General features: G+C 31.6%; 4 protein-coding genes and 2 non-coding genes across 8 annotated transcripts; 3 read left to right on the top strand and 3 right to left on the bottom strand.

Moving 5' to 3' along the window:
- Positions 1-550: 550 nt before the first annotated feature.
- Positions 551-3,837, bottom strand: LOC111312788 (bZIP transcription factor 29-like). The gene is made up of 5 exons (XM_022913397.2): positions 3,689-3,837; positions 2,331-3,579; positions 2,094-2,226; positions 1,896-1,980; positions 551-942 (listed from the first exon to the last, which is right to left on the bottom strand). Exons 2-5 carry the CDS (start codon positions 3,557-3,559, stop codon positions 683-685), a joined length of 1,707 nt encoding a protein of 568 aa, XP_022769132.2. The 5' UTR covers positions 3,560-3,579; positions 3,689-3,837; the 3' UTR covers positions 551-682.
- Positions 3,838-5,308: 1,471 nt separating this feature from the next.
- On the top strand, positions 5,309-5,399 carry LOC149520618 (small nucleolar RNA R38). The gene has a single exon (XR_016326585.1). It is a non-coding gene; the product is annotated as a small nucleolar RNA R38 (small nucleolar RNA).
- Positions 5,400-5,448: 49 nt separating this feature from the next.
- On the top strand, positions 5,449-5,539 carry LOC149520617 (small nucleolar RNA snoR20a). Its single transcript, XR_016326668.1, has one exon. It is a non-coding gene; the product is annotated as a small nucleolar RNA snoR20a (small nucleolar RNA).
- Positions 5,540-5,986: 447 nt separating this feature from the next.
- Positions 5,987-8,961, bottom strand: LOC111312787 (protein BASIC PENTACYSTEINE6-like). Of its 3 annotated transcripts, none has more exons than XM_022913391.2 (4): positions 8,797-8,961; positions 7,759-7,809; positions 7,462-7,638; positions 5,987-7,303 (listed from the first exon to the last, which is right to left on the bottom strand). In XM_022913391.2, exons 3-4 carry the CDS (start codon positions 7,528-7,530, stop codon positions 6,362-6,364), a joined length of 1,011 nt encoding a protein of 336 aa, XP_022769126.2. In that variant the 5' UTR covers positions 7,531-7,638; positions 7,759-7,809; positions 8,797-8,961; the 3' UTR covers positions 5,987-6,361. The 3 variants fall into 3 exon arrangements, with proteins under 3 accessions (XP_022769126.2, XP_022769129.2, XP_022769131.2); XM_022913394.2 differs by having other exon boundaries at positions 7,759-7,826; positions 8,797-8,956; XM_022913396.2 differs by lacking the exon at positions 7,759-7,809 and having other exon boundaries at positions 8,797-8,955.
- Positions 8,962-10,341: 1,380 nt separating this feature from the next.
- On the bottom strand, positions 10,342-11,964 carry LOC111311406 (cell growth defect protein). The gene is made up of 3 exons (XM_022910781.2): positions 11,804-11,964; positions 11,419-11,589; positions 10,342-10,789 (listed from the first exon to the last, which is right to left on the bottom strand). Exons 1-3 carry the CDS (start codon positions 11,897-11,899, stop codon positions 10,706-10,708), a joined length of 351 nt encoding a protein of 116 aa, XP_022766516.1. The 5' UTR covers positions 11,900-11,964; the 3' UTR covers positions 10,342-10,705.
- A 1,026-nt stretch (positions 11,965-12,990) lies between these two features.
- Positions 12,991-13,906, top strand: LOC111312786 (histone H3.3). The gene is made up of 3 exons (XM_022913390.2): positions 12,991-13,158; positions 13,268-13,435; positions 13,538-13,906. Exons 1-3 carry the CDS (start codon positions 13,087-13,089, stop codon positions 13,706-13,708), a joined length of 411 nt encoding a protein of 136 aa, XP_022769125.1. The 5' UTR covers positions 12,991-13,086; the 3' UTR covers positions 13,709-13,906.
- Positions 13,907-23,056: the final 9,150 nt, after the last annotated feature.

Below are 23,056 nucleotides of genomic sequence, written 5' to 3'. Positions count from 1 at the left end.
TTTCATTTTGTTCTTTTTTTTGTAAGTTTGAAGTCGTTGTCTTTAGATTTCCCCTTTTTTTTTTTTTTTTTTTTGCTTGTCGAGGAATCAGGGGTTTCTTAAATGGCTGATACCTTTCTTATTACAAAAAATAACATAAAAAATTAATTAAAAAATAAATTTGCTTTTGGGCCTGGGCCAGTGTTTCCATTGGGCTGGAATTAGTCAAGCCCAGATTAACTGAGAATTGTTTTTCTCCTTTGGGTTAATAGCCCACAATCTGGAGGAAACTTTGGATTCGTATATTTGTTCTTCCACAAAATACTAATGTAAATGAATGGCAAGGAGCAAAAGTGAATAAATATAAGAATCAATTTCAAATACTAATATCATCTCTAAAATTATGCTAATATTCCAAGGTCATTACATGCTGACAAAGCAAATTATAAGTATCAAATATAGACAATGCTTAAGGTTGTTTGTGTAGAAGATAAATGAATTAACAGAGGTAGAGTTTAGCTTCAACTCTCCACTGCCTCGGCACGACAATGCACCCATTGAACAAAATAATGGTCAAGTTTACTAGAATAAATCAAATATATCTAATAGATGTAGAACCCCCCATATGATCACTGATATTTCAAATCTAGTTCTGATACGATAATATGGCTGCACAGAAGCTAATGGTGGACTTGGCTTGTCATCACTTAGATTCATTCGCAGTAGGCTCACCATTTTGTTGCTGGTTCTGCAACTGGTTACGCCCACTCTGCTGTTGTTGTTGATGTTGCTGCTGCATCTGATAAACGTTTAGCTGCTGAGATTGCTGAGGCTGTAACTGGAACATTGGATGATTGATTGAAAGTTGCTGAGCCATGCAGTTTGAAAGATGTGCCTCTCCACTGAACTCTGCTGCAGTTAGCTTCAGTCGCCGGACTTCGGCAGCTAATGCTTCATTTAGTGCTGCGACATCGAATCAATCAAGGAGACCAATATTTTAGTTAAAATACAAAAGTATCATTAGCATAGTTAAGTTGCATTAACAAATAAAAAGGAACCCGATCAACCAGCAATCACACTTATATAATCTACAGTGACCCAATAATAAAACTGAAAATCGTAGATCATTGCCTAGCCACAAGAAATCAAAACAATCTGATCCTCTTCAAACATCTTTCATTTAGGCTTTTTTTATGATACTATCATCATGATCATAATAAAAACAATAATAACCATTCTTTAAAATTCTAAGCAAGCATTAATCATGCCTTGCATTGCATGTTCACGAAAATTTTGTATAGGTTTCCTATTAGTAATGATCCATTATGAGTCATATGTTTGATAAACCTAAACCTTCATCTCCAATTAGTTCTGGATATATGTTGATCATAACTAACCACATATGCATCTATAAATGCAATCAAGACAGTCAGTTACCAAGAGATAATAGCAAGGAATAAAACAAATAAAGACGCAACAACCAGGTATTCAGATCAAGCGACATGGATTCCAAATGCAATGGCGTTCTCAACAAATATACCTAAAAAGCAAATAGGAAAAACTTGTACATAGTGTCTATGTGCTTCACAAAAATGCAGAGTATTAAACTTCAGGTATATACAAATAGGATGAATATTTGGAACTAAGATGGTGCAATCTAAGTACTTCAAGTAGATGGCTGATCACATTTGACATATCCAGGATTAGTAAAATCCATATCATAGGAATGCCAGCAAAGTAACATGATAGATTTGTAGGAAACCCTAGAGCATGCCAAAACTACATGTAATATTGGTCATAAAGGTTCATGTGAAAGAAAAAATTACTAATAGATGTTGCACAATAAGCAAGGAAGGCCCAGTTGAGAAACTTCTAAAAATCAGATGATATAAGGTTTAAGATCAAGAAATATATACCATCCTTCAGTTGGGCCTGTTGCTCCATGGCCTGAAGACGAAATTTCAACTCGTTGTTCTCGCTTTTAATATCAGCAGAATCTCTCTAAAGAAGGAAGACCAAACAAAGACGAGATAAGGAACAACCAAGTAGCAACGAGGCCAATTAAAGGGGAAAAGGTGTAATAATTGGTACAATTACTAGAACTTTATATCCACCTGTAACATTGTTAGCTGTGCAGACAATGTGGTTGCCTCTGTTTGCAAAGTTTGTACCCTGTGCTCTAATTCTGCAATGTACCGCATCTTTCGCTCCTTGGAACGAGCAGCTGATTGACGATTAGCCAAAATCCTGTCATGAATAACTCAGAATCATCAACTATGCCCAGTTATATGCAACGCCATAAGCAAAAAAAGAAAAGAAAACTGAGAAGAAGGAGAAGCAATGCAAAAAACCTTTTGGCGCGTTTTGGATCTATGGATGCAATCTCAGCAAGCTTCTCATTTTCCATGATCTTTTTGAGCTCAGCTTCACTGAACTCACTATTGCCAAGCTCATAGAAGAACTTGCTTGAATTTGCATCAGCTGAGCTACCAGGAGATTGATGACCCCCTCTATTTCCCAAAGGAGTAATCTTTGGTGACTCGTCATCATATTGCATACTTTCCACATAACTATCCATTGAAACACTTCTGTAATGCCGAACAGTCAGAGCAATATCTCCAACAGCACTCCACTTGACCGCTTCCTTCTTCTCATTTGAAACACCAGAACTCATCCCCTGCATACTGATTGGATGTCCATTTACTCTACTCTCCACTTCGTTGTCACTACTTTCACCTCCATACGTCTTTGTGCCACTAGCTCTGCTATCCAAATCCTTGTCCTCAGTGCCAGAAGAGTTCAATGTCTCAAGATTTTCCAAATTCATGTACGCATTGAACAATTCATCTGCAATATCCCCCTCAGATTTTCTCTTACCCATCACTTCTACATTACTAACCCCATCCTTGCTCCATTCTGATTCTCGTTTCACCAACTGAATTGGTTTCTCTAAACCAGAACTCTCCCTACCTGAAACTGACCTATCCAACATGCCACGACTCCCTATTGGAATCAATTGAGGCGAAGACTGAATCATAGCAGAAAAACCTAGTAGAACATCACTGCTAGACCGCCTATGTCCCTTACGTGGAGGTAAACTAGAACTCTCGCCGACACGAAACTCATTACTTCCTCTAGCAACAGGTGAAGGAAGTGAGGACCTAACGTTAGAATTGACAACCCTTTCTTCCATAGAAACATCATTAGAAACAGGATCAGAGAGAGACGAGACAGAAGGCTCGCGATAGGGGGGAGGACTCCATGGAGGCAAGCTATCAAGGGAAAAGAATGTAGGTTGAGATAGAGACCTAGAGTGAGACGATGCCCCTTGTTGAGAATTGGGACGAGAACCAATGATCTGCGAGCAAGGCAATGAAGCAGCAGGGTTTTTGGGGTGTGAAGGAGGTATCCCAGGTCTTTTGTTATTATTGTTCTCAGGATTCAAACGCATAAAAGAAGTAGCCATTGGAGAGGCATTGAAAATGGGTATATCTAAGTTGCTTTGAGGATTAGAGATTGAATTTGAAGGTGGTGACTGAAGCTTTTGCATATTGATTCTACTCTCACCAGTACCCTCCATTTTCTTTCATAGTTTTTCAACTGCCACACACACATACAAAAAAAAAAAAAAAATCAAATAAAACAACAAATCCCCATGATCTAAAATGAAAAGAAAAAGGAAAAAACCAAAGTATTTCTATATATATACCTGGACCTAGCTTTGAGCAGTAAAATGAATCAAAATAAGAAGACCCAAATATGCAAAGTGAATCAAAATGATAGCCCAATGTTTTAGCCAAGTGTGGCGGTAACTACACTGTCGAAAAAGTCAGAACAAAAGACTTTGAAGAGAAGGGCAATTTCCGGATAGTTGTCTCTCTTACTATAAGACAAGCCAGGATTTGCTTTGTCAGTGAGAAGAAAACAACGCGTGAGGAAAGAGAAGAAATTTAATGTTATCTACGCGTTTTATCAATCTTTCCTCCTTTATCTCCGCCATTTTTTGAGTTAAGTAACAATTATAAAATTACATGTATTTTATTTTATTTTATTTTATTTGTTCTTATCGCTAAGATTTCGTTATCATAAAAAATGATATATATATTTTTTTGGTAAGTATCATAAAATGGTAATTAAAATTTATAAGGGCTTCCGTTGGCGTTGACCAACCCGTTGGCGCCACGCGTAACTATTGGTTTTTGTTATTTATTTTTCATATTTCAATCATTTTCTTTTAGATAATAATGCAATAAAAAATTATTGGTATCCCTAAAATTATTTTTTAGGAAGAAGATATATATGGTAATTTTAGTGCACCATTAACATGGAATTTTTATTTATTTTGTCCAAAATAGTAAATTGCAAAAAAAAATTGTTTATTTAGTTTAATATAAAATAATTTGTATTTCGAATTTGAGATTTAATTTAATTAATATATATAATTATTTTTAAAATATAATATTCAACATATATAAAATTTAAAATTTAATATTTACAATAATTATGATGTCACACATGATTATAGAAAAAAATAAATATCTAGAACTTGAGGGGCATAATATGGAGAGATAGATATTAAATGTTATAGTTTTTTCAATTCATTGAAATGAAAACAAAAATACGATTTAATGAGTAAAAAATTAATATCACTCCTTAAGCTTCAAAAAGTTAATTATTGGGTATTGATACCTATGATTATGGTCCACAATTATTTATAGTTTTTATTTTTCATATAGATTTATATATATTATGAGTTATATTTTATTCTAAATTAAAATTAAATTTATAATACTTATTTAATGATTTTAATAAAAAATAAAAAAATTTATAATTTTTACACTAATATAAGTAAATTTCTCCTCATATTTTATGTATCAAAGAAAACATCTCTTCTTCCAAAAATGAAAAAAATTGAACACTCTAAGCTGCATGATTTTAACAATTCATCTTAAATTGAAAATTAAAAATGTAAAATTATCTTTATTAAACAAAATAGTTTTTTTTTAAAAAAAAAAAGTTAAATCACACTTAATCAGAAAATTTTGGGCCAGTCAAGTTAGGGCCCATTTTGTTAAAACGTCCATATCCTCTGACTATAAAATGAGGTCGGGATTCGGGAGTATAATTCATATTTACCGCGTAGGCAGTCGTCGATCTTCAACATTCTGATTTATCTTTCAGGGTTTCATCATCAATCAGCTTCCCTCATTTTAAGTGTTTTATTTTGTGGGAAAATTACTCATTTGTTTTCAATTCCTTTTGTTCATATCAATGCATATAGATTGAAATTGGAGGCCAAATGATGAAGATTCTTTTGTTTACTGTTTTTAGCTGCGGATGAAGAGAAATACGAAATATACAGTTATCCCTGGCTGATTTTCTTTTTAAGTGCTGATATTTCTTTGAAATCTGACGCATAGTTTAAATTTTTTATTTATTTTTCGATTTTTGTAATATAATAGACATGAAGCCAATGACGAAACTATGGAGACTTTCCGAAATGCAGTTCTATTGATTCTGCATGATTTGTTGAAACTCATGAACTAGGACGGTCTGAGGCTTTTTATTTTTTATTTTTTATCAGCTTATTAACAGCTTTTGAAAATTTTCTTACAGTGCTGTGTATTTTGAGAAAATCTTGAAATCAGTTATCCCTGGCTGATTTGGGTTATCATGACATCTTGTGATCTGACACAGGCTGAACTATGTGGCTGATTTGGTCTTGCATGTCTGGTCTCATTGTTACTATTGTGTTTCGGGAAAAAAAAAACATGCTTCAATTTCGATAAATCAGAGTTTGAATTTACAGAAGATTTTGAAGAGACCTTGAAATTGAAAGAAAACTTGGAAAACAGAGAAATTTATCGACTTAAGTGAGATGCGAACGAATGCCTTCCTGATTTCAAGAATCCAACAAGACGTTTCTTATCTTGTTTTTGTGATTTCAAGAATCCAAGCAAAATTGTCAACTCGTCATATCGTTTATTAGAGAAGGAAATTGGTGGAGTAAGCTAATAAATTGAAATTTCATTAAACTACAACAAGATGTTTGAGGTACAATACTAGTACAATAAAGTAGAGTTACAGGTAACATAGTGGCAAGTTGACAACCCCATCATTTGCCAAGATTGGATGTGGCAAAGAAAATGGATGAGAAGTACCCTTCATCCTCTCTTCATCTACGAGTCTACCTGTCACTCATTGCTCGTACTAAATGCAGACATCAATGGAGGATCGAGTTGGTATCACCCACTTAGTAATCCTCCCTATGGTTATTTCCAGATCATTTTATTTTCCTACACTAGGGTCGCAAACATGGGCGTCAAATGACTCATCTCTAGTTCTCCGTTACATCCCATTTGCACTTTGTATCTTGAACAACCTACTTGATCGTAATGTAGCGGTTTGTCCCATGCTTGGCCCAATGGTCCTTAAGATCAACAGGATTGGACAAATCGTGACCTTCAGCTGCAAGCCGACTAAGCAGCTTGTTGAAAGCACTTCCACTCATCTTTCTGCCACCAATTCGGGCATGTCTTTTGTTGGGAACTGCTGGCAAAGGATACACTGACAAGGTGGTTGTGCAACATGAAGATTGCCATCCCCCGTTCCCCCATTTGTAGCACTGCCTTGGGACTCCAGTGCAGGAACAAACAGGTGGCGGCATGGTTGAGTCATCAAATACAACTTGATTCAACCCCAGATCTTGACCTTTCCAATCGGACTTTGTTGTCGCTAGCTGTTTGTTGAGATCATCACCCCCCGCACCCACATCTTGTCCACCCTTCCACTCATGTGACTTGCCGAACATAATCTTATTCAAGTCCTCATTCTCTTGTTTCACCTTTTTTGGAGGCTTTGAAGCCTTCTTGTTAGGTGCAATTACCTTGGCTTCTTTTGCTCGTTTACCCTGTCTTGACTTTGCAGCTTCAGAGGTACCTGGTGTAACTGGTAGGGCGTCACTCGAATGCATTTCCCTTGAGTTGTAAGGAACTTCGCTGATGTGGTGCAGATGGTGAACATTTTGCTGTGGATGTTGCATGTGCTTCACCCCACGTGAGATTTGGCACCCAGGTGGACAAGAGGACATATTACCAGATGCCAAGGAGTTCTCTCGATACTGAAGATTTGCTATGGCATTATCACGTTCTGCAATAGCATTATTTCGCTCAGCAATTGCTGCATCTCGCTGCAAGAATGCCATATCTCTCTCGGCAATAGCTGCCTTCTTCTCAGAAAGTGCTAAATTCCTTTCATGAATAGCTGCATCTCTCTCGGCCATAATGGCCATTATCTGCTTCATTGATGGCTGATGCATCAGCCACTGCAACAATAGTGCTCATAAAAATTAGCATCATGGACAGAAGTTTTCAGAAAATGCTGAAACTGAACACATTAAAATCCCAGAGGGGAGTTCATTCATTTATGCCATTCTAAATCACTCCAAGTATCTATAATCTGCAAAAAAACACCATACGATACCTGACCCTGAGCTGTTCTATACTGATCTGTTTTGAGTCTTCCATTTTCACGATGCCCACCATCATCCATCGGACAACCCAATAAATTGTTGAGGTTGACAAAAAAGAGTTTCAAAACTCCACTGTGAGGGGGGTATTCAGTCAATTAAGCATCACTTCACTTTGGAGGTGGAAAATCCTGTATATCAGAAAAAGGTGGATGGGCGAACTATAAACATAAGTTATTAATAGCAAAGGATTGCTCCATCACTATTAGAAAATAGCTGATATCATCCCACAAAAAATAATATCATCTTACCATGGAGAGGTGTATGAGGAACAGAAACCCATCCTCTTGTGGTGATATTCCCTGAATATGAACTGATGCTTAAGTACATCATCAAGAACAAGGAAACAAAACTTAAATACCAATTTCTTCAATTATTAGCAACAATTCTATCAGTTCCATGAGATTCATTTCCTAGTTTAGTCAACAAGTTTATCACCCTAAATAGCCTTCTACAAATCAGCCTTACATGCTACAGCTCTATCCATCCTATCAAACATACTGATCAATCAGAAGGATTCCCAAAGTAGAATCTTTAGAGGCAAACACATTCCCCTCCTATAACTAGAGCCCAATTTTCTATAATATCAATCCAAACAAAGAACTCCAGCCTTAATAATTGATGATTAGAGTTGGATTTCAATTTTAAATTCAATGCCATTAAGCTCACCACCTTCCATTTTTCTCCCTTGATAGCCCTTTTAGAATCAGAATATAGATTCTGTAGATAAAAATATATTAGTAACAAATATTTGACAGTTCAAACATCAATGTTAATACTTAGAATTTTCTCAAAATATTTAAAGTCTACTACTTTACTATCTTAAATTTGCAAATCCAGTGTGAAAATGAGAACTAAAATTTTCGGGCAAGACTTGAATAAATGTACAAAATACTAAAGGCCTAATCCTTCCACCAGTCAAAACAGTGAAAAAAAAGTATTTCCAATCGTAAGCTAACACCAAAAACCTTAGAACCATCCAATTCTTAGTTGAAAGCTAGAAAATCAAAACTCTTAAGTTCACTTCCACAGCTGTTTTAAAGAACCCAATTCATTAAACAAGCTTAAAACCCTAGAAATTAAAGATATGAAGCCCGTGAAAGCAAGCTTCCCTTGCTCCAACAAAGCACCAACCACAAAAAATAACCAAAACCAGCAAAGGAAAAAGCAGAACATACTAAAAGTAAGCATAATTAAAATGGGTTTAAAGCCAAAAGATGGTCAAACAGAAAAAAAAAAAAAAGAGTGGGTAGAGAAGAGAAGAAGCAGAAGAAGAAGTAGAAGCTCACCAGTGGAAGAATTTCGAAGGGAAGAGATGGTGAATCAAAACATGAACTTAGGGAAGATGGAAAATCAGTGGAAAGGACGAGTTGAAGAAGAACAGACAAAGGAATTTTTCTTTACCTTTTGTGTCCTAAGGGGTTTTTTTTCCACAACTGTTTTTCTTCTCTATTGATGACTAGAGCATGTTATTTATAATTATTATAGTAAAATTAATAAATAATAATTTTTTATTATGTCAAATTTATCAAAAATTACGTTAAATTTATTTTTTTTATAATTAATTAATTATAATATTGTAATATGTAAAATTGTAGAAGAAATGCTCTGATTGTTTGCGCTCTTAATTTTTCAGTGTTGTCACTTTTAGCGAACGGGCAAAAAAGTCGACTTAAAAGTAACTAAAGTCGCTATGCTATGAACTCTCGCCACCTCCTAGCCGTTTGATGATAATTGGAAGGTAAAGAGACGTCGTCGTCCAGAGTTATAGGGTGATAATGGTTCTTATGAGATTTAGTTCGATTTTTTTTTAATCGTATAATATTATAAATTTTTAAAATATAATTTAAATTTAAATTGATTGTTTTTCGTTATTTGAATTTAATTTTATTAGTTTGATTTAAATAATAATATTTAATTTAATTTTTTAATTTTTTATTTAATCCAAATCAAATAAAAAAATTTTAATATTTAAATTTAATCTCAACCAAATAAAAAAAATAAATTAAATCTAAAACTATTATTTGTAATCTATATTTTATTTTTTCAATTTTTTTCACCCGTACAAAGTCTGTATGTAAACCTTCAACGATGTTGGCTACCTCGAGGGAAAACCGGTGTCGAATCAATTTTGGTTAACCCCCCCCCCCATTCTAAAAAGTCATTTTTTAAAGCTTTTGTGTAGTACTACAATATTGAAGGCTGTGAAATTGATATTAACGTGTTACTTGTTGAACTGTTCCCATGGGTTATTAATGTGAAACACAGTAACACAGTTTCAGGCTCTCAACTACATTTAAATACCCACAGCTTGCATTAAAATATAGTATTTAAGAAAATCAACAAAGCAGATTTTGTTATGAAAATGAACGGTATTCTGCTGACTCAGATCAGAGACTCTCTCTGCTCAAAGTATAACTACCAGTATTGAAGAGAAAGATAACAGAGCATTGCTTTACAATGATTTGTCAACAATGCATCGTACATAGCTTGTAAAATTCCCTGTTCTCAACTTTCCTTTTTGTCTATAATCATGACAATCAAACGACAAGGCAAATTATAAATAGTTATAAGCATGAGCTGTATCAATTAATTCAACTTGAATTCAGCAGAAGCAAATGCATAAGAACTACACAGGAACTTGCGTTGTAAAAGAGTTGGAAGAAAACTGTATAACCTCTCAAACCCTTTGATCTCCTCATTGTGGAATGGAGACCAATGCAAAGTCCCACAATCAATGAACTTCACTGCTATTCCTTGGATTCATGTTTGCTGCAATTGTATCGTAATTCATCAAGGAACATAGACTCAAGGATCCAATATTAAGATCTTGATGGAAACAAATACAACCAAATCTGTGATTATCACAAATCTCCAGCTTAGTTCGATAGTCCATAACTGACTTAATAGGTCATATATCCAGATAAATACAAAAGAACAGGATGAAAATCACAAATCCAATTGATTATGATTAGTGCTAAAACTGCAAGCATCTCTTTGGTTGTTTTAAAAACACATAGCGAGGACGGGAAACACCTAGCACCGACAATTTGGTAGTTGATGACTGAAAAAGATTGTCTAAAACAAATTTTCAAATACTTTTCCATCCAAAAGAACCTAAAAGCTATAACTACGCCTGAGATTAGATACCATCAAAAGTATGAAAGCAGTGTAAACGTAGCACCACTAACGGAAGCTCTAATCAATGTTTGCCTTCGTCTCTACACTTGACTTGCCGAGGATAAGTACACCAAGTACAATGAACAGGGCACCTGCAAACCACTGAAAAAGCTCTCGTAATCAGCATATGCATTTTACTGAGTTAATAGCTTAAACTAATGAGTACTAGCTTGCTTTCCACGCATTTTTAAGCAAAAATATATCACCATTTTGTTTCCATATCAGGAAAAAAAAAAAAAAACTCGTCACCAAAGCAAAACTCCATAAAATATTTATCCAACAACTTGAATCCAACTTCCTCCTCTTAATTGCCTTCTTAAGCACCATAAAAAAAAAACACAGATAATAACCTAACAGATGAATCGTTCCTTCGACAAAGATTAGGGATAACAGACTAACTAAAAAAGTTCGGATGTTAGAAACAATGTACTCCAAAGGTCTCCTATTCTAATAGAATGATTTGTATCATCCATTAGGAACTCCATGCCACCAAAAATAGCAAACATGCAAAAATCTGAGAGAAAATTTCCCCATTGCCGTGCTTCCGTTTGCAAAGTAAATCCAATTATACACATATGCTGATAAGTTTATGTTGCAAACTAATCAATCCCCCCTACAGTTAAACGACATAAACATTTTACTAACCCTTCAGTCTATAACAACTACCATTATGATGCTGACCAATTAATTAATCCTGCCAAAGTCTTCATCGTGTTCTTTTTTTGGCTTACCTTAAACGACAACAGTTCGTCGAACAAGAAGAAGCCAGCAATACCAGAAGTGAGGAAATTAGTAGCAAAATTCGTAACTGTAGCTTGAAGAGATGAAAGAGCTTTCAAGCTGTTGACGTAACATCCCCACATTATGACGTTGAAAATTAAGATCAGACCGTACCTAAGCAACTGTAAAATTTAAGAAACATTCACTTGCAATCAGTTATCTTTTCAAACATTACCATTAAAACATGGGATCGGTTGAAAATCTATAAAATCGATGAAAAATCCATGGGTGATTTACATCAATGTAGGATTTACTCTATGAAATCGAGTAGCAAGCGAAATTTAGATCTGTAATAGGACTTTGGGGTATAAGAAAATTAGGGAATGAGAAACTTACCGGAGGTAAAAAGAGCTTAGCTGAAACGGCAGCGAACGCAGCGTTGAAACCGGCTGAGATTGCCCAGGCGTAGCCTTTCCTTCTGCTACCATCCATCTCCGTCCTCTCGCCGCAATGCTGCGTCGTTTGAGCGAACAAATACTTCGGCCCAAAATTTAGCTGTCCATTGGGCCAAAGTTAAACATTAAATTTTGAGCTAATTCCCAAAAAAGTCGGCCATATTTTATTACCTTACTACTATGATAAATAATTAATTTATGTTGCTTTAGACAACATGAAAATTGCCATATAAACTTACCTCAAATTTTAGTCAATTTTAGTAACATCGATATAATTTAATAACTTTTTATATAATCTTTGTAACTTTTCATGTAACTTTGATAATTTTTAATATAATTCGATAAATTTTTTATATAAGTTTGATGATTCTTTTATATAACTTTATTAACATTTGATACAATTATAATATTTTTTTATATAATTTTGATAATTTTTCATATAATTTTAGTAAAATGTGATATAATCTTATACATTTTTTATACAATTTTGGTAATATATAATACAATTTTAATAACATTTAATATAATTTTGATAACTTTTTGTGTAATTTTTTGGGATAATAAATTTGATTTTTTTATATAATTTTGATATATAATATTAGTAAATTTTGATTTTTTTTGCAATTATTTATATAATTTTAATAATATTTTATTAATATTGATAATTTTTATATAATTTTAATGTAATATCAGCAATATTTCATATAATTTTGATTTTTTTCGTACAATAAATATATTTATTATTTAGTTTAATTGTTAAATATATTTAAAGCATTAACATAATACTAATATTTTATTATTTTAAATAAATTTAAAGCTTTTGGGGCCCAACAAATCAAGCCAGGCCATGGGGAAAAAACTGATCTCAACTTCATTGCTTTGAATACTGTTATGCATTTGATTTGATAAGCCAATAAAGGAATAATAGTTGTATTTTTTTCCGCACAAAAGAAACACAATTTGTCCACGCTGGCAATCCTCGTTTCTTAGAACCCCAATCAGATTCAATCACACGGATCGAGGCCTTTTAAAAAATTTCTCTCTGTGTACAATGCCGTTGAAAAAACTTTCAATTATTTCCATGTTTGTCCCTCGACCTTATATATAAGCTCCGTACCTTAACACCTAAAGTCATTGCATACCAATTATCAAATTATCTTCCCAAATCTCTCTCCACAAAGTCAAAACCCTAATCTCCCAAATTTCCCTGATTGAGGAAAAAAGATGGCTCGTACGAAGCAAACCGCTCGCAAATCAACAGGAGGAAAGGCTCCCAGGAAGCAGCTGGCCACCAAGGTATGATTTTGTTAGGGTTCCAGTTTCCTGATTTTATTAGTGTTATTTTTAATCGTTTTCTTGAATACGCTTCCGATTCTCTGTTTCAATGGCAATCGATCAATTACAGGCTGCAAGGAAATCTGCGCCTACCACCGGTGGAGTCAAGAAGCCTCATCGCTACCGTCCTGGAACCGTTGCTCTTCGTGAAATCCGTAAATACCAGAAAAGCACAGAGCTTTTGATCCGCAAATTGCCCTTCCAGCGCCTTGTTCGTGAAATTGCCCAAGACTTCAAGGTATTCCTATATATATAATTACAAGAAAGCAAAATCCCAATTCCAAATTCGTTTGGTTGATGTTTATGGTAACTCTGTCTTTTTGTGCTTATTTTCTGGCAGACGGATTTGAGATTCCAAAGCCATGCGGTTCTGGCATTGCAGGAGGCTGCGGAGGCATATCTAGTTGGTTTGTTCGAGGATACCAATTTGTGTGCTATCCATGCTAAGAGGGTCACGATTATGCCCAAGGATATTCAATTAGCCAGGCGAATTCGTGGGGAGCGTGCTTAACTTTGCTTTATTTATTTATTTTCTTCTATTCAGTAGGTACATTATGTTTTGTTTCTTTTTGTGGGTCGATTGGATTATTTGTGAACTAACTGTGTTGCAAAGGTTTAAAAGATTATCGTTATTAATTAGATTATATTGGGATACTGGTAATTATACCTTTTTCTTTTCAAGAATCTGAGTTTTGATCCTTGTGGGTAATTCTCGAATTGTTTGGCTTTATTATCTTGATTTTGATGGTATTTTTTGTTGCTTATTGATGTTTTCTGAATGGCTGGAACACCAATATATTGATCATTATGAAACACCCATAGCTTGGTGAGAGTTGTTATTGTGTTCTTAGCTGGTTTGGCTGATGATTGTTATTTTGATTCTATTTATGAATAGAACATGTAGAGCGATGATGGTCGATGGTACTAACAAGAATCAGGAAGATTTGGCATGAATGGTAAACCTAATTTACTGTCAAAAGGGCATAACCGTTTTTGATATTGGTACTGTTTTTAGGAAAAATCTATGTCTGGAAAAGCATACTAGAATTTTGATCGAGTACAGGACTAAACATAGTTTGGTAATTGGGCTTGGTGTTTGTAGCCCATTTATAGCTATTTTGGGACACTTGCCTAATGGATTTGACCAATTGAAGCCCAACAAGTTGGGCTAAGTATCTCTGAACCTAGATTTTGCAGATACAACATCGGCTGCTTCAGTTTGTCATCCAATTTTGTGTCTACCATCAAATTCAGGGCTGTAAACATAATGGCCTGTGCTCATAGCTCTGTCATTTCGGTCGTCCTCTTTTCCATTTCATGCTTCTGCTTGAGGTGGTTCCTATGTCTTTTATTATTAAGGCCCCGTTTGGATTTAACTTTCCCTCTGGTGCTGTGAGTCCCTGCAGCGAAGCAATCATTTAAGACTGGAGCAAAAAAAATCCAGTTGTTCATAGGACTGGATTTTTTGCCCGTAATACCTCTTTTTTATTTTTCTAAAATTTGTTTTTTTTATTTTTTATATTTCATATGTTTAATATTATTTTGTTAAATAATATTTATCATTTTATAAGTATTGTCTTTATTTTGTATTTATATTTAAATTATTTTAATATATTTTAATTTTTTATTAATTTCATAAATGATAATTTAAAATTTTCAATATATATAGTTTAATGTAATGTTTTTAATTATCATTTTTTCCTTCATTACAATTTATTTCACTGTCATTATTGTTTTTACATTTAAAGATATATTTCATCATTAATTTTAATTGTATTTTTGCAGTAATTAATTTTACTTTTATCATTATTTTTAATCTTATCAAATTAATTTCACGTCTATCTAAATTAATCTTAAGTATATGTAGGATTAGAGCGGCCAATGTAGCCCATTGTATAAAATGCGGACGCAACGATGGCATTATCATGTGCCTCCTCCAACTTGTGTATTCTCATGTCTACTTTTTCAGTATCCTTCTGCTTTAATTTTAACTCCACAACGTTTTGCAGTTCTCAACTATTTGCAAAGCCCCAGCACCCCTTCCTCCCACTCTTACTGTCCTCTACTTAAATTCAAGAAATTATCTTCAACTTCACATGTTTCTATAATTGGTTAATGTTATGAATACTCTCTAAATTATAATAAAATATTTAATATGATATTAAATTTTAAAAATTTTTAATATAATATTTAAATTATGAATTTATTAACAAATATAATATTAAAAAGATTATTTATCTTTCATGAATTATTATGATTTGAAGTTAATTACATTAAAAATGAGTATCATATTAATTAATTAATTTTATAATTCATATATTATATTAAAAAAATTTTAATTTTAAATATTATATTAAATATTTTATTATAATTTAAAAATAATTATTGATATGAACATTTTATTATTTTTTTGAACTCTGCATTCATATATATATATATATATATATATATATCCATTGCTTTGTGGACAACAAAAGCCCATTATTCTGTTTGTGGTGGCGGGCAACCACTAAACTTGATCAAGTATTCGACTTTTTGGTAGCTGGATGAATAATAATAACAACGACTTGCCCGTTAACTTTTGAATCTCAAAAGTTCCCAACGTGACACTTCTAGTAAAACCACGACCTCGCACACAACTTCTAGTAAAACCATCTATAAACTTTTCTCTCCAACATCCACTCATGATCAATGGCATATACAAAAAGAAATTGACCAATATGCAATAGGTCAATATACATTGTACACCGCATAAGGTTATTGGGAAATCACTTACATGCAAATATATTTCAAATGATCTGTTTGTACTTTGGAGCATGCACATGTTGCATATGCTTCGCTATAGTTAAAGGCATCCTTTGAATTGTTTATCTAGATTACTAAACAAAATGAAATGAAATAAAATAATTAAAAGGAAAAAGAGATCGATGTCGGCTTGGTTTGTACCAGGCGTTTTGCTAATGCCAACTGGAAAACCGACTGGTCTCTGCATTAAACCATCTTGACATGGAATTATGATAAATGATTTGACCCGTTATTGCATTTATTTGTCCAACTTCTCCACAATAAGTTAGTGCAACGACCGGATAATAAGAGCTAAACAACCAACCCCCCATTTTTGGTTGATCTTGGAGCTGCGAGTACTTCGAAAAGCAATTGCTATTTGTCTAAAGGCCTACATTGTACGGAATATCCTAAAGCCACAATCAATGCTATAGTAAGTAAAAGGTATAAAGGAAATAAAGAATGGAAAACATGTTTTGTAACGGTAATTTTACTTACAAATACTGTTAGTTTCTGTATTTTTATAAAATTTAATGTATTTTTTATTAAAACATCACTAAATATTCAAATAACAGCGTTTATACTTATAAATACTACTCAAGACAAAAATTAATGGCGTTTATCAACTAAGATGCCTTGAATAATTCTTTCTAAAAAATTAAAATGATTATTAAAGGCGTTTTTTGTATATTACGCCTTTAATAATCCCCTAAAAAAATAGAGGTGCTTATTGAAGGCGTTTTCTACCAAAAACGTCTTCAATAAATCTATTCGTCAATGCATATGCCAAAATTAAAGTAACGCTATCGATTAAAGCATACAGTTATTAATCATAAGGTCGTAGGTTTAATCTTTTCTTTTAGCGAATTTATATTGTTTTTTCGAGGGATTATTTCTAAGGGAGTATGCCTTTAATACTCCATAAAAAAAATTTGAGAGGGATTATTGAAGGTGTTTTTGCTCAAGAACACCTTTAATAATCCCCTCAACAAAATTTGGATGAGATTATTGAAGACATTTTTTGTCATAAACACTTTCAATATTCCTTTCCAAATTTTTCAAAGCATTATTGAAGGCGTTTATGACCAAAATCACCTTCAATATTTCGTTCCAAAATTATTGAAGGCGTTTTTCGTCAAAAACACCTTCAATAAATTTAGAAATATTGTATGTGTTTTTACCTACAAACGCCTTTAATAACCCCATTCATCATCTTGTGAAGGATTATTAAATGCATTTTCTAGCTAAAAACACCTTCAGTAATCTCATAAAAAAATATTTGGTTTAATTATACATGAAGTCATAGTTTTATACCCAAAAAATATTTGAAGTCAGTTGTAGGTTTATACATGTGATACTACAAATTACTTTTTGAAATTTACATTACGAACATTGTAGTATTTAAATAAATTGACCAGACATTCGAATTTAAAACTTGTAACATTGCCAATCTACAAACTTAAATTATCCATTCAACATGGTATTTTAAAAACATTATAAACAAATGATCCTCATATATTTACACTCAACCAATAATGTCCAACCTCAAAGTTTAGCAATAAATGATAATACATACTCACACCACTCTTTACGAACTTCATCAAGTTCGTCTACCGTGAAACTTTCTTTACTCTTCAACTAAAAAAAAAATCAGAAGTAAATGTTAATAAACGAGAACATAATTTAGTTTTTTTTTTTTAAGATATAACAACTTTATGAAATTTATACTAACTTTGAATGGTGTGGTCATAAAATTATATAAAACTATCACCCTCATAAAACAAAAGATATAATATCCATATTCAATATATCTGGGTTGACGAGATACCTGAAAAATAAATTTAGTAGGTTTAAAAAATATTTATTTACACAAACTCAGCATAAAAGAATAAATTTCATATTTACTAGTAATGACACCCACTTTATCTTTGCATTCTTATTAAATGCAAATATTACCCTAAATTGAAAAGAAAAAAATTACTTAATACATAAATAAAATTACTTACAAAGAAACAAAAGATATATAATATAATAATATGTAATACCTCTTTATAAAATTTTTAATATCGGGGTAAGGCATTATCGTTGGTTGAGCGAAATTAAGTAAGTACGACGTTAAGGTTATAGTATAAATCACAATAAGCTGTTAATAATAATTGTAAAATAATAAGAATGATATACTCATATTAGGCACATCTCAGATTTGGGTAAGGTTGAAATAATTATTTGTATGAATATAACTTACGCAACATTATACTGGAGCAAATAATAATCAGTACATTTTTCATGCATTTAATCACATGAGTAGCACGAAAAACAACTATGCCACTTTGCTCACTAATGAATTTGGGGTCAACGAATCTAAATCTATAAGTCGTTTGTCTCGCCTTGACCTTTCTATATAGGAAGTTATAGGATAACAATCAATAATACTAGTTAGTAATACACTATAATATAGATTAATACATATTGAGTTTATGTATTTGTATTTATAAGCTAACTTCATATAAGCAACAATATCAGCGGCTGATATTTCATCCAAGTTACAAAATTCGTTAACCTCATCCACACCAATATAAGAAAATGATGGTTGATCAAATAACCTATCATCGAACTTAACGGTTATGTAATTTCCTTCAGATAAATGATTAAGTGAATAATTAGATAACTCGTTCATAGCAACCTGAGCATGGGTCATACTCTGAGTACTAATATCCTGCTACAATATATAATGAAATATAAATATTAAAACTAAATCAATAATATAATAAACAAATAAATATTAAACTTATAAATAAAATCATACTTTATGGTTGGTAGCGGAGGTTAGGTTCCCTGCTTGACTTGTAATGAAAGCTTGTCTTAGGTGAATGATGCTATCCAACTAGCCTACAGGCATGCTAGGCTGTATTTTCGCTAACATTGCCTCCAAAATAGCGAGTCGTTGTGTTGCTCATTGACGCGTTGCTCCTAGTTATCAAGTCTTTGCTGTTGTTGCTCAATGATTGTTTCATATTGTGCATTTGTTATTCAAGGAGTTTTGGGTTGATTACTGAAAAACTTTGATGACAACACTAATTTACTAACCCCACAAACTTGAACATGCCTTTCTTTAGCTCTTAATGCTAAAAACAACATATCTTTACCATACTGGATAGTCAGTTCACCAGATTTAACTTTAACAGCATAATCATCTTAAAAGATAATAATAAAATAGGCCGTAATAACAAATCTATACAAGCTAGTATAAAGTCATGCATACAACCACTATGTCAATCATACATGATTTAATGAGCAGTTAAACATACAATCTTTTTAGTTAATTCTTTGATTGCTTTATCTTCAAAGGATCCATCATTTCGCAGATGTCCTTATTTTCACACATCATATCGAAAACTTTGATGCCAAAGCTAACTGATTCCTAATAAACTATCACAATATAAGAATCAAAATCTATGAAATTAATATTCATAAATATTTATTTATGAGTATAAACAAGGGTGCAAATACTTACAAACTCATACTTAACTTTTGTATATCCCTTTCTCGCTGTCCAATGGTGATATATTTGTTTGGTCCAAATGTTCTTTTGGTTTTCTTTGATTTTCTACCAAAGAAAGAAATTACGTAAATCACATATGAAAATATCAAATATATTGCATAAAATCTTATAAACAATTTTTTTTTGTAATGGGTTTGCATATTGAGAAATATTTTGACAACTGATCTCGAACAAAAATTCTTCAATCTTCATTACTTATAACATCTGCATATGACCTAGGTGAAACAACCAATACATCACATTGATCAACGAGTAGTAAAATATATTAGGTGTCAATTTACTTTTAAAATCTTTAAATACTTTTCTAATAGATTTCAACACAAGCTTTTTACACTCAATTGGGATGTCGAACCATTCTTAAATAATTTAACACAATTAGTATGAACACATTAAATTTAATTAAATAATAATTTAACAAATTTTATAAAACGGTTGAATAAATATACCACAATTGACCCCATATACCATCCTTTAAATCATCATAATCTCGTCACCAATTATAGTACGTAATTGAAATGCTATTACGAAATACGACACTAATACGAGTAGCCAACTTGGCAACTCCATCAGATATAGGCTACCCATTTTGATTGAAGTCTACGTGAATTTTTGTATCACTCACTTTAATTTATTTATTTCATCCCCTTTCTTATCTTTTTTAGCCTATAGGTATGTCTTATATATATTCAGTAGAAGGAGAAATATGTTATTCGAAGTCCATAATACCTGCGATTTTGATCATAATTATTTGAAATATACCAAATTGTCTCTTTAAATTTCACATTATACGTAATAAAATACAATCAATATCATACTACAGAAATACTATTCAACAAACCATTCAGCAATGTTTTTAGAAACACCATTTAGAAAACCATTTAGAAATACTATTAAGGAAACCATTCAGAAACACCATTCAACAAACCATTCAGCAAATCAATATCATACAATACCATTTAACAAACCATAATATTTAAACCGAATTACACAAAAATACTATACATGTAATGAAAGGTGCTTGGACGACTAAAGTTAAGGTGAAATGAATAAATAGTAAAGAATAAAAAAAATACCTCTATTGAAGAATATAAATAATACAATAAACAAATAAAATAAAGATATACCAGTAAATAGAGAGGTGCACGACATTAATTTGTTGAATGTCGATGGTGATGATAGAGATAAAGAAACTAAAAATCAAACTAAAAGCGTTTAAGGAGTTTGGTTTGGCTAATTAATGCAGCTTTTAATCATTTTCTATAATAGCAATTTATGATTTTGAAGTTTAAGACAGAGGAATGAATATAAAAATTATAAGTGAATGCATTTTTCTAAATCAAAAACACATTCAATAATCCTTTTAAAATTTGACTACGAGATTAATGAATGTGTTTTTACTAAAAGATGCCTTTAATAATCCAAAAAAAATTTTAAAAAAAATTATTGAAGGCATTTTTTTTAGAAAATACCTTCAATAATCCGGTCTATTTTTTCAATAGCTTGTTTATTTGAGGCGTTTTATGCCAAAAATACTTTTAATAATTTTTAAAAATTCTAAAAAAAAAATTATTAAAAGAAGCATTTTTAGTCAGAAACGCCTTCAAAAATCTTCTCGTTAAAATTTAAGGAGATTGTTAAAGGTATCTTATACAAAAAAATACCTTTAATAAATTCTTTTAAAAATTTTGAGTGGATTAGTGAAGGGTTTTTTAGTCAAAAACGCTTATAATAATCTTACCACCTTTACTAATATAAAAATTATGAGTAAAGGCATTTTTTTTGCAAAAAATGCTTTCAATAATCCCTTTAAAATTTGACTGCAAGATTATTGAAGGTGTTTTTACTAAAAGACACCTTTAATAATCTCAAAAAAATTTTTAAAAAAAATTATTGAATGTATTTTTTTTTTTAGAAAATGTCTTCAATAATCCAGTTTTTTTTTCAATAACTTGTTTATTGGAAGCGTTTTATGCTAGGATTATTAAAGGTATTTCAATCCAAAAATATTACGAGGATTATTAAAGGTATTTTATAAAAAAACACCTATAATAATCTCACTGCCTTCACTAATATAAAAATTATAAATGAAGGTATTTTTTTTACCAAAAACGCATTCAATAATCCCCTTAAAATTTGACTACGAAATTGTTGAAAACATTTTTACTAAGAAAACACCTTTAATAATCTCAAAAGATTTTTAAAAGAAAATTATTGAAGGCATTTTTTTTAGAAATAGCCTTCAATAATTCGGTATATTTTTTCAATAGCTTGTTTATTAGAGGCATTTCATGCCAAAAATACCTTCAATAATTCAGTTAAAAAATATTACGAAGATTATTAAAGGTGTTTTATAAAAAAAATACCTATAATAATTTTCTTTAAAAATTTTGAAAAAGAGATTATTGAAGGTGTTTTTAGGCGTTTTTAGTTAGAAACACCTTCAAAAATCTCTTCGTTAAAATTTAAGGGGATTATTGAATGTGTATTATGCAAAAAATACCTTCAATAAATTCTTTTAAAAAATTTCAATAGATTAGTAAAAGCATTTTTAGTCAAAAATACCTATAATAATCTCATCGTCAAAATTTTATTGGATTATTGAAAGTATGTTTGGTAAAAAACTACCTTAATTGATATTCTTCTAATAACAATGAAGGGGGTTATTAAAAGTGAATTATGCAAAAAATGCCTTCAATAAATTTTTTCAAAAATTTTGAAGGAATTAGTGAAGGCATTTATAGTAAAAAATTACTTTCAGTGATATTCATTGATAAAAATGGAGGAGATTATTGAATGTATTTTCTACACAAAATACCTTCAATAAATTTTTTAAAAAAATTTGAGGGGTTAAGTAAAGGCAAAGATTATTAAAAATATTTGTTTGTTGAAAATGCCTTTATTTGTCAGATGTATGCATGTGTGTCTTATAAACTCCAATAAAATTATCCCCAAACTTAGCGCATCCAATCTTCAACTTCAAGCTTTATTTTCATTAATCTACTATTTTTTTTTTCATACCAATTGCAAAATACTTTTATTTTTTTTTAGCTTTTAGTATTCGAGCTTTGTTTTTTGGAACCCTATTTCAACTATTCCTTAGTTATTTACTTTAGCTTTTACTCTATTTTACTATTTCTTCAACTTTTGTAATTTACGATATTCTTTTTAGTTTAAAATTTTTCTCCAAAACCCATATTCATAAAATACCCAATTGGAACCCATCATTCACTTCTTTTTTTTTTTTTTCATTTTCTTCATTTTTTGGGTTTTTTCTGAACCAATTTTACCTTATTTCAACCCCAACTTTAAATACTCTAGGCTAATGTCTGGGTTAGCAGCAAAGTTTTAAATACTTTATATCAGATAGCTGAGAAAATACTTCACAACAAAGAGTTTTGATCTTCTGTAAGTACTGGTCTTATTATTTTTAGTTTAAAATATAGTAAAATTAAGTATTTTATATGTTCATTGTCCTATAAATTATTTATATAAATTTGGTCTGACAATGTAGCA

The sequence above is a fragment of the Durio zibethinus genome, chromosome 1 (genome assembly GCF_047325235.1).
Source record: "Durio zibethinus cultivar Kanyao isolate XHJ-2024 chromosome 1, ASM4732523v1, whole genome shotgun sequence".
Classification (NCBI taxonomy): Eukaryota; Viridiplantae; Streptophyta; class Magnoliopsida; order Malvales; family Malvaceae; genus Durio; species Durio zibethinus.
This window is presented reverse-complemented; position numbering and strand designations above follow the sequence as displayed.

Bases quoted from the DNA above. Each gene is read 5' to 3' on its own strand.
- LOC111312787 (XM_022913391.2), bottom strand. From the start codon at position 7,530: ATGGATGATGGTGGGCATCGTGAAAATGGAAGACTCAAAACAGATCAG. The intron at 7,304-7,461 runs GTATCGTATGGT...CTATTGTTGCAG, and splicing joins ATAGAACAGCTCAGGGTCAG to TGGCTGATGCATCAGCCATC.
- LOC111312786 (XM_022913390.2), top strand. From the start codon at position 13,087: ATGGCTCGTACGAAGCAAACCGCTCGCAAATCAACAGGAGGAAAGGCT. The intron at 13,159-13,267 runs GTATGATTTTGT...GATCAATTACAG, and splicing joins GGAAGCAGCTGGCCACCAAG to GCTGCAAGGAAATCTGCGCC. The intron at 13,436-13,537 runs GTATTCCTATAT...ATTTTCTGGCAG, and splicing joins AAATTGCCCAAGACTTCAAG to ACGGATTTGAGATTCCAAAG.
- LOC111312788 (XM_022913397.2), bottom strand. From the start codon at position 3,559: ATGGAGGGTACTGGTGAGAGTAGAATCAATATGCAAAAGCTTCAGTCA. The intron at 2,227-2,330 runs GTTTTTTGCATT...TATTCATGACAG, and splicing joins GATCCAAAACGCGCCAAAAG to GATTTTGGCTAATCGTCAAT. The intron at 1,981-2,093 runs GTGGATATAAAG...TTCCTTCTTTAG, and splicing joins CACAGCTAACAATGTTACAG to AGAGATTCTGCTGATATTAA.
- LOC111311406 (XM_022910781.2), bottom strand. From the start codon at position 11,899: ATGGATGGTAGCAGAAGGAAAGGCTACGCCTGGGCAATCTCAGCCGGT. The intron at 11,590-11,803 runs GTAAGTTTCTCA...TAAATTTTACAG, and splicing joins CTAAGCTCTTTTTACCTCCG to TTGCTTAGGTACGGTCTGAT. The intron at 10,790-11,418 runs GTAAGCCAAAAA...GAGCTTTTTCAG, and splicing joins ACGAACTGTTGTCGTTTAAG to TGGTTTGCAGGTGCCCTGTT.